The sequence below is a fragment of the Notolepis coatsorum genome (genome assembly GCF_963971535.1).
Source record: "Notolepis coatsorum genome assembly, chromosome: 13".
Lineage (NCBI taxonomy): Eukaryota > Metazoa > Chordata > Actinopteri > Aulopiformes > Paralepididae > Notolepis > Notolepis coatsorum.
The window spans coordinates 18027806-18039165 of NC_140177.1; the positions used below are offsets into that span (position 1 = coordinate 18027806).

At 41.8% G+C, this 11360-nt stretch overlaps 2 protein-coding genes across 2 annotated transcripts in view; one reads left to right on the plus strand and one right to left on the minus strand.

Annotated features, from left to right (window-relative positions):
* The window catches only part of fyco1b (FYVE and coiled-coil domain autophagy adaptor 1b), a gene marked incomplete at its 5' end in the record, with an annotated part of 81113 nt that extends 75817 nt beyond the window's left edge, over positions 1-5296 (minus strand). Inside the window, 2 exons of the mRNA XM_084327962.1 lie at positions 3484-3590; positions 5239-5296. Of these exons, the coding sequence (XP_084184088.1) occupies positions 3484-3590; positions 5239-5296 (165 nt within the window). The remainder of the gene's footprint in view (positions 1-3483; positions 3591-5238) is intronic.
* A 3163-nt stretch (positions 5297-8459) lies between these two features.
* On the plus strand, positions 8460-10252 carry xcr1b.1 (chemokine (C motif) receptor 1b, duplicate 1; the record flags this gene model as incomplete). The annotated part of the gene is made up of 2 exons (XM_084327966.1): positions 8460-8557; positions 9162-10252. The coding sequence occupies exon 2, from the start codon at positions 9182-9184 to the stop codon at positions 10250-10252; it is 1071 nt and encodes a 356-aa protein (XP_084184092.1). The 5' UTR covers positions 8460-8557; positions 9162-9181.
* Between the last annotated feature and the right edge of the window lie 1108 nt (positions 10253-11360).

An 11360-nucleotide genomic window follows, 5' to 3' on the forward strand; every position in this document is an offset into this window, starting at 1 on the left:
TAGGACAACCTCTATGCAACATCCTGTTTGGCGATTGCGCCGATCGGCCACCAGATGGCGCTCCTGAACCGCCAGAGAGCTCAGTGGGTCCTGCTGGTGGATCTCAGGCCAGCGGAGGGGACATATGAATCCGATCGCAGATTTTTGAAATATTGATATAAGGACGACGTAACGCGTCCTCCGGCAACTTTAGCATGGCCAGCAAAGACGTCTAAAGACGGTTCCCGGCAGTCAAAGTGTTAAGCATCAAGTATAACGTCATTGCAATAAGCTCAATAAACAAACACAGATAATATTTGACCGGAATTTCTCCTATTTGTCCGGGACGTTGGAGATCTTCCCGGACACGAGGACCGGCGTACATTTTTTTCTAGCTGGAAAACCCTGCTTTACCCATTTTAAGAAGCCTGTCTGAACTTGTCACAAACTCAAAGTCCATCCTCAAAGCACTCGCGGTGTGCCTGCCATATGTGTGCCTGCCATACGTGTGCCTGCCAGATGTGTGCCTGCCATACGTGTGCCTGCCATATGTGTGCCTGCCATATGTGTGCCTGCCATATGTGTGCCTGCCATATGTGTGCCTGCCATACGTGTGCCTGCCATATGTGTGCCTGCCATACGTGTGCCTGCCATATGTGTGCCTGCCATACGTGTGCCTGCCATATGTGTGCCTGCCATATGTGTGCCTGCCATATGTGTGCCTGCCATACGTGTGCCTGCCAGCCATATGTGTGCCTGCCATATGTGTGCCTGCCATACGTGTGCCTGCCATATGTGTGCCTGCCATATGTGTGCCTGCCATACGTGTGCCTGCCATATGTGTGCCTGCCATATGTGTGCCTGCCATATGTGTGCCTGCCATATGTGTGCCTGCCATATGTGTGCCTGCCATATGTGTGCCTGCCATATGTGTGCCTGCCATACGTGTGCCTGCCAGCCATATGTGTGCCTGCCATATGTGTGCCTGCCATACGTGTGCCTGCCATATGTGTGCCTGCCATATGTGTGCCTGCCATACGTGTGCCTGCCATATGTGTGCCTGCCATATGTGTGCCTGCCATATGTGTGCCTGCCATATGTGTGCCTGCCATATGTGTGCCTGCCTATACGGTGTGTATACATGTATAGCTTTGATTTGTCCCTGTACACTGTATTCTATTTTATAAAAAAAAAATATAGATGCACAAAATGCCTAGAGAGTGAATGTACAGAATATGTTTTAAACTGTTTTTATATTAGCTTTAATATCCTTCTATTTTTTCCCATTTTTTTCTGTTTCTTTTCTGGCTTAACACTATGGCGTCCGAGAACGAGTATATACATGTTTCGAAAAAGAGTGTTGTGGACCAGAGCCACGAGTATATACATGACGAGTTGTTATTGTTTTATTCCATATTTATAACGCTTCTTAGGTACCCGATCCACTACCAGCATCTTTTCACATATTTGATTTTCGAAACATGCAGTACCGGCCAGACCCGCTTAGGGGCGCCATCGCTCCACTGCAGTATCATTATGTGGATTTAAAATAAAATGCAAGTACAGTTCTGTGGGCGGATCATAGATCCTTGATCCCAGCCGAACATCCTCCATCTTGGATCAGCTTGCAGAGTGTTTTTTTCAGCGTGGAATAATGGGATTTATGATTAGCCAATGTGCATATCGATCTACCAGAATCCGATGACTGGTGAGGAAATGCTGCCGGCGATCACATGGCCTGACGGTAGGATAATATTACCCCAAATTACAGCTGGATTGGACATTGTTTTATAACGTAACGTGATCGGTCAATGAAAATGCTATATTGAACGCACACTGTATTGCTAATCAATAATAGTAATCTGCGTTCCCCGCCGCCCCCATTTCATCCATAGATGCTCTGTAATAGCCCGGATGCTACGCAGTTTGTTTTATTTCATTCGTATATATACAGCAGAAATGGCGTTTGATATAACGGCGCCAACGTTTAGCCTATTTTGCAGCCTCCTGCAGAAAAGCCTAGACTAAAAGCGCGATATACCTTATATTCACGACGCTATAAAATGACAACCAACCGATGGATTTTTATTTTCTTTAAGCCATTATGAAGGCACGGTTTATGCACTCAAGTGACAATGAGAATGGACAGATAGCAATACTATAAATGATATATAAAGCTCTTAGAAAGTACATCGGTTTGTTTACAATCCGCTGTCCTCTGAGGCCTAAATCGCAGAGCCCCGCCGGTCGCCATAGTGTTAAACATCTAGCCCAGGGACTACACCTGAAAACTAGCAACCCTGCTAATGTTGGCATATTTACAGTTTTTATTTGTATTAATTTATAAATATATAAACTGTTGATTAATATGCACTGTCCCTCAAATAAACTGAGTATACTAAACTAAACTATTGGTTTTTGAGATAAGATAAGATATCATTTGATTGATCTCCTTGGGGGAGATTCAGGCGTCGTAGCAGCACAGGGAGGGGGGAGGGGAGGTACAGGTTTGGGCAGGGTGATAGTAGAAAGACATACATATATAGGCAATACAATTGTATCCGAATATAAAAACATGAGCTAAATAATAAAAAGCATTAGCATTGTCGGCGCTGCCAGAGGAAGTCAATGGGGCTTCAGGTCTCTGGCGTCCCCGTACAGTTCACCGCTGTGGCCCCATTAGAGGCTCTTCAGGACACATCAGGACACATCAGATAAGCCTGTTACAGGCGGAGTGTCACCCTAAGCATGATTCATAATGCACCCCAGGAGGTCAGTGATCGTCTGAATAAAAACAACACCTGCCGATTCTGTTTTCTATGTGCGGTTAAACCTTTTGGTAAATATAAAAAAATATGTATTCTTACCGTATATATATCCGTCTGTACATACCTGCATATAATCCTTTTTACATATCTGTAGATACTAATATCTATCTGTACATATGCCTTACCTACTCTTAATAGTTACGCTGCTGCCCAGTATGACTTACTACCTACTACTGTCTTTATACCTGTATCACTGTACATATTAATACTACAACTCTATACATACATCTGATTATCACTATACTCAGTAGTACTCTTTTCAACGACTTCGGGTTCCTGAGAAGCGCTATACAAATCAAATGATTATTATTACCATTTTATTATTATTATTATTATATCCAGTTTAATCACATGTACATTGTATATTACTATTGCACTTTACTGTTACATTTGCACTCTGGTTGGATGCCAAATATATTTCCGTTGTACTGTACTTTACTGTATAATGACAATACATTTGAATCCAATCTAATCTAATTAATTTACCTATTTCAAAATCCTGCCCTATTTTCTCAATCCTCCAATCACAACTTCCTCAACCATTGTAATTGGAGGATCAAAAAAGAGGGCAGGCTTTGATATAGGTCAATTCAGCTGCTCACTCTATTCTCAAACCAAACCTCCCCAATGATTCACACATGTTTTCCCAGTGTCAGGGCTTGCTAAGGTATCATACCTGTAGAAGATACTCTAGTTTGTAGGAGAACTTGTGCAGGTTGGAGCTGTCGTCTGTTATGGGCTCCCCACACTCTCTGTGTTCCTTACTCAGCTCTGACACCGCATCTAAACAGCAGCATAAGGGAAACATGGTTATGGATGGTAATGGCTGGTAATGGTTGGTAATTGATGGTAATGGGTGGTAATGGATGGTTATGGATGATAATGGATAGTTATGGATGGTAATGGGTGGTTATGGATGATAATGGATAGTTATGGATGGCAATGGGTGGTTATGGATGGTAATGTGTGGTTATTCGAGATTCAAGAGGTTTATTTGTCACATACATACCAGGGCATACAGTGAAATGTGGGTGGCTATGCCCGCATTTATTGTGCAATAATACTAAATAATAAAGTAGACATAATAAACAGGTAATGAAATAGACATAAAATAGGCATGATAAAATAGACATGATAAAATAGACATGCTAAAGTCCTACGGATTTAAGGCACTGGGTCCTATGTAGAGTGCACTACTATACAATATACAGTTTTTAGTCTATATCCTTATGCTATACTTGCTATATCTAAACTATACAAGTTGAAGAACCTCATCAGTTCTTTCCTTAATGTGACCTTTATTTTCCTCGTTCCTTTAAAGTGTCCTTTCCATTTAGTTTAAAGTGACCGATTGTGTGTGAGCGAATGCATGTGTGTGCTTGCTCATGTGTGTGCTCATCAATGTTCTGATCGCCTGGGGGAAGAAGCTGAGCCGTAGTCTCTCTGTTCTTATGAGGGTTATGGAGGGTAATGGATGGTTATGGAGGTTTATGAGTGTAGAAAGTATTAGCTGATGCCGAGTACCAATATGATCCATAAATACTTTTACTGAACAGCGCTCAGAGTATTCTCATCACAGGTTTTGCCAATCAATGGCGCAATGTCATAACTCATTGGCCAGTTGTCAATTTAACCCCTGCACTGAAGAACCATATAATGTGTTGACGTTTTTTTTGGACAGCTCATGTGCAGTTGTAAAAATCAATCCAAGTCACTTGGGAGTGTGAATGTGATATATCACCAGAAAGTACTCAGCCTCTACTGTCTTTAACTATGAATGAACACAACACTAACCTGCCATCTTTAGATAAAGTACTCAACCTTGACTGTCTTTAACTATGAGTGAACACACAACACTAACCTGCCATCTTTAGATGATAAAGTACTCAACCTTGACTGTCTTTAACTATGAGTGAACACAACACTAACCTGCCATCTTTAGATAATAAAGTACTCAACCTTGACTGTCTTTAACTATGAGTGAACACAACACTAACCTGCCATCTTTAGATAATAATGTTTGGAAAACATTGTTCCTCTGAATTCCTCTGATTCATCTGAGGTTCTCAATGAATGATAATCACCTGCCATTTGATTACACGCTCCTGTTGTTTGATGACCATGATGGCTAGACTCTTGAGTAGACTTGGATTAGATGATTAGAGGATACATTTTCCTCCAATAGAAAGATCTAACATCCGTCTTTGTGTGGAAAAACACAGACTTTGGATCAGATCTTATTATCAGGTATTACCCTGTTGTTTTGTAGCCTAGTATTGGCCCTGGATATCTGACACTCTGTATCAATATGGGTGCATGTCTAAATACTGACACACACGTGGACAAAGGCTGTATAATACAGCCACACAAACTATTACATCCACACGTTGGGTCAATTACTAGTAACAGTAATAATCAACAGCTCCATTACCATGCAGGTCTCTGATAATCCTCTGCAGTTGATTCTCCCCAACTGTTGGGGAGGCCATGGTGGTGGGGGGGGGGGGGGGGGGGTCAGGGGTCAGCGGGGTCGGAGATCCCAAGTCCTGTTGGTTGGAATGGAGTACAACATGTTTTATTTTTATTTAAAAATATATTTTTGGAACATTGGAATTATTCGAAGGTTCTCAACTGTATTCCTGGACTGCGTTGAGGAACTTACTTTCAAATCTGACAGCCTACATCTTTTCAATTAAATACTTAATTGGAATAACTGTTAAGTTAAAGGTGCTGTAAGTGGTATTTATTTGTATTTGTGTTGTATGTCATTCTGACACCATCACTGATACAGAGTGTCTGGTCAGTAACATGGGTCTCTCAGTCCCTCCACTCTGCAGTAAACAGAAATACAATTTTATGGTATCCCTTCCCACGTTATCCAACCAGGAGAGAGAACCCTAGATATTTGTACTTAATTCAAGAAAGCTTGCCAAACCAGATTGTTTTACTGCAGATTACACACACACACACACACACACACAGACAGAAATCAATGGTTGAACCAATTATATGGCTTTGCGCGAGTTCTCTTGTGTCCTCATTTCACTCCTGACCCACCTGTAATGTAACCCATAATTAAAACAAAGGTTTGCCACAGATAAGAGTGTTTACATTGTTTGGATTATACCATTCCCTTTGTCAATAGACTGATTGATTGATTGAAAACTGTATTAACAGATTGCAGAATGGGTACAATACAGTACAGCTCAATACACACAATTGTTATTGTTAAGGGGATGCAGACCAGAGAAAGACTTTCATCTTGTTTACATCAGGGTCCCCCATTTTCAATTCATCAGGACATATGACATACATGACATACAGATAGACAGTACTGTGTTACATCTATACATTTATGACATACCAGATTTGCAAATACAGTACTGTTTGTGATACAAAAAGAGTTACGCCTCATGCAATCGTTCTAAGCATGTTCCTAATACAGAAGCCACGCATGACAGTTTGTGTAAATATTATGCTCCCATGATAGAACATTAGTATGTAGACTGGAACTGGAATCACCCCCCAGGCGGCTGGAGCAGCAGCAACACAGTAACATGATGCTACTCGATTGTTGCCTAACGTCGCGCCTGGCTGGGGAATTCCCACTGACGTAGCCTATATTATTTGTTGACATCTGTCACGAATAAAATAGACAAGTGTACTCATCTTCAACTGTGACTTTAAATGTTCTGCACAAAGCAATTGGACAATTAAAACAGTGATTTGTGCGAATAGGGAAATAGTGTGGAGCATGATGCACCTGTTCCCAACCTCTCGTTTTCCCGAGCGTCGGTCACGTTTAATAAAAGCGATTATTTAGTATTATTTGTAGTATTATTATTATTAAGAGTATCATCGAATAAAACCACCACATTAAATGTATTACACAAAAACGTTGACGTACTTGATGGGTCATTTATTTCCCCGACAGTCCACTTTGAAATGCAGCACCAACAGCACACATGCTACTCTGAGGGGCGGGCTCTGTCGGTGATTGACAATCCGTTGGTTAAATAGCCACACGCGGCTAACGTTACTGTAAGAGTTCCAACTTGTAACGTTTGGTTGAGGAACACTAGGTAAATAAACCACCGACAAGCGTGCTGTAGGATGTGATGCGCCTGTGATATCCGTCACAAAAGTGTTGTTATTCTCACATTTTGGGATATCATTATTATTATTATTATTATTATTATTATTATTATTATTATTATTATTATTATTATTATTATTATTATTATTATTATTATTATTATCGTTAATGTTGTAGTTCTTATTGTTCTTGTTATTTTGTTGTTGCAACATTATAATAAACTAATAACAACCTTGATTAAATAAATCAATAAGAGAGAGAAAAAAGGAACATCTGGAGACATTCTAAAAAAGAGTTTGTTATTCACAAACCAATGATTGCTTGCTGCTTGCTTTGTGTGGCTAAATAGTGAACACAAGTTTATACAGCCTATAGTCTACCTTTTAGTGTTGTCGACTAACTTTGCACATGTTTAAAAGGTGTGTGTCTGCACAGTGCATGTAACACATCCACACTATGTTATCCACAACATCCAACCTGTACTGAATTACATGTCATGCCTCTGAATCTGCCTCTTATATGTCCTTCATATTATTATAATAATAATAATAATAATAATAATAATAATAATAATAATAATAATAATAATAATAATAATAATAATAATAATAATAATAATAATAATAATAATAATAATAATAATAATAATAATAATAATAATAATAATAATAATAATAATAATAATAATAATAATAATAATAATAGATCAAATGTCTATAGCGCCTTTCATAGAACCCAAGGTCGCTTCACAATCAGGACAAAAAATAGGGCTAGGGAAGTAGGGGGGAAAAAGGGGGATGAGGGCAGGTAAGGGATAATGGACCTAATCTAAACTAACTGATGGGGAAAAGCCTTGGTGAAGAGGTCATATATCATGCAATATAATAAAGAAAACCAGTAGCTGAATTTCTAATAGCATCAACGTGGTGAAAAATATATCTCATTGGCCTACAGATTATACATAGAAATGGGTTTAGTTAGTAAAAGAATAAAACATAGCTATAGAATGTAAAATATCTTCACCATTTGATCAGAACTTGTAATAAGGAAGGATGATGACAGCTAGTTCACCTTTGTGGTCAGCGTGGGTCCACACAGTTTGCACTGACTTCAGGTTAAAAGGATCGTGCTTTGTGTCTCCGGCTCTGCGTACTACAGCTCTCTGCGTACTACAGAGCTCTCTGTACACTACAGCTCTCTGCGTACTACAGCTCTCTGTGTATTACAGAGCTCTCTGTACACTACAGCTCTCTGCGTACTACAGAGCTCTCTGTACACTACAGCTCTCTGCGTACTACAGCTCTCTGCGTACTACAGCTCCCTGCGTACTACAGCTCTCTGCGTACTACAGCTCTCTGCGTACTACAGCTCTCTGCGTACTACAGCTCTCTGCGTACTACAGCTCTCTGCATACTATACAGCTATCTGCGTAATACAGATCTCTCTGTACACTACAGCTCTCTGCGTACTACAGCTATCTGCCTACTACAGCTCTCTGCGTACTACAGCTCTCTGCATACTACAACTCTCTGTGTATTACAGCTCTCTGTGTATTACAGCTCTCTGTGCACTACAGCTCTCTCCGTACTACAGCATTCTGCTCGACGCTACATGATTTGATTGACATCGCAGGGGAAAAGGGAGACCAGTTGAGGTAAGGTTTGGGATTTCTATTGTAATTTCATTGCACTTCTGTGACATACTTTTCAGTTCAAGGAGCTGTAAGTGTTTTGTTTTTAGTTTTAGTTTTTTTTAATATAAATAAGTGTTAAATAGCTCTACACTCCAACAGCCATCACTGATATAGAGTGTCTGGTCAGTAACATGGGTCTCCCAGTCCCTCCGCTCTGCATTAAACAGAAAATAAATGTTCTGGTATCCCGTTCCCACTTTATCCAATCAGGAGAGAGAACCCTAGATATTTTGTACTTATTTCAAGAAATCTTGCCAAGCCAGATTTGCTTACTGTGCTGGCAGATAATTTTTGGATAGTTTTTGTGGTGTAGAGTTCTCGCTCCTGATTGGATAAAGTGAGAAGGGATACCAGAACATTTATGTTCTGTTTACTGCAGAGAGGAGGGACTGAGAGACCCATGTTGGCTGTCAGAATCTAGAGCTATTAATCTAACAATAAAATACCACTTTAAAATAGCACCTTTAACTGAGTTTGCTATAGCAATAGCATGTTGTCCGTGAGACAGTAAATGTTGTTTCCCTGCTCTCCGATTCCATTAAGAATAGCGTTTTGTTCCACTCAGCTTTTCACCCGAACCGGAACATGGCTGCGAGTGATGATGCCCTGGCAACAACAAACAACGACTCGGCTGGCGATTACTACAACTATGATTCTTCAGGCGACTACAGAGACGAACTGTGCAACAAGACCGATGTGAACCGCTTCGGCGCCGTCTTCCACCCTGTGTTCTTCTCGGTCGTGACGGTGCTCAGCCTGCTCGGCAACGCCCTGGTCCTGGTGATGCTGGCCCGGTACGAGAACCTCAAATCCCTCACCAACACCTTCATCATGAACCTGGCGGTATCGGACCTCGTCTTCACCCTGGGTCTGCCCTTCTGGGCCGACTACCACGCGCGCGGCTGGACTCTGGGGGAGCCGGCCTGCCAAGCCGTCAGCTTCGTCTTCTACGTGGGCTTCTACAGCAGTGGCGTCCTGCTGATCATGATGACCGTGCACCGCTGTGTGGCCGTCATGCGTCCGCTCTCTGGCATCGTGTCCGGCGGAAGGTTCCACGGCATCCTGGTGTCCGTGGTCCTCTGGGCCGTCAGCGCCCTGGCGGCCACGCCGGCCCTCGTCTTCAGCAAAGTCCTGGACCAAAGGTACTGCGACTATGAAGATTCCAACTGGAAGCGGTGGGGGATTTACCAGCAAAACATCCTTTTCATAGTGACCTTCCTGGTATTCGGCTTTTGCTATGGTCAGATACTGTGGCGGCTGCTGCGCCCCTCCGCCCAGAGAAGACGGCCAAAGACGTTCAAGATCATCTTCGTCCTGGTGGTGGTGTTCCTCGTGGGCTGGGCGCCGTACAACCTGGTGATCTTCCTGAGGTCCTTGGACCTCCGCGAGCCGACCGTCGCCACCTCGTCGGAGCTGGCGGAGGAGTGCGAGAACCACAGCAAACCACTGGACTATGCCTTCTACGTCAGTCGGCTCGTCGCCTACTCCCACTGTTGCCTCAATCCCATGCTCTACGTGTTCGCGGGGGTGAAGTTCAAGAGCCACCTGAGGAGAACACTGAAGGCCGTGGGCGGCGACTCGAGGCACGACCTCCGCAGCAGGAGCAGCCGCCTCACGGTCACTTCCCTCACCAGCGGTGAGGAGCTCTCCCTGTAGGTCGGATCAGAGGAAGTCTCAGAGGAAGCGTTCTGAGTATCGGTCGAGAACGAGGTTTGAAAAGGAATAGAATAGAATAGAAATACTTTATTGATCCAGAGGGAAATTCAGCACCACAGATTGCTCACAATGAACATTCAGGTATAGTAAAAAATAAGAATAAGAATAAGAGTACTACACAGTCAGAGATATACATTCTAAAATGTGTATACGTTCTCAAATATACAGTCCAAAATATACAGTAATATACAGTAAAAATGTACAGTCAAATGTACAGGAATGTACAGCAATATATACAGGGATATATAGGGATTTACGCTGTTACATTTACATTTACATTTAGTCATTTAGCTAACGCTTTTATCCAAAGCGACTTACAAGTTCTGTACGACAAGTCATCAGGAAGGGCACAACTCTATCAGCTGAGTAACAAAGTTCATCAAAGTGTTGAGTGCTACAGTGTAGGTAAGTGTATTAGGACAAGTGCATGATAGTAAGGTTAGTTAGGGTTAGATTTTTTTTTTCTTTTTTTTTAGATAATGGTTGAAGAAGTGCGTCTTTAGTTGACGGCGAAAGATTGGACGGGTTTCGGCTGTCCTAACTGGGGTGGGTAGTTCATTCCATAACACTATAGACGGTCAACCTTCTGTAGTGTGGTAGTGAAAGGGTTAAGGTTACCTACACCAACTTACCACCATACAAAATCATAAACCTTTCACTTAGAAAATGTGTGAAATAGCATAGATCTTCTGCTGTTGCTATCAATATAGCAACACCAGGAAAAACTGTTACTGTTACTCTGTGCTCAGTGAGGCAGCGAGGCACAGTGAGGCGTTGTACAGTCTGATAGCTGTTGCTATGAAGGACTTCCTGTAACATTCAGGACGAAATTATCCGTCTTCTCTGCATGCCTGTATAATGTGGTGTTTGAACCGTATTTTGAGAGTCTTTATGTATTTTACTGTGAGTTGTTCTGACAATTTAACCCTCTACTCAAATGGTATGTGTCCTCTAAAATCAAAAGACAATCATTAGATTGGATTTTATTCAAATGTATTGTCATCATACAGCACAAGTACAGTATGACTTGCAATCGTTGTATCCAAAT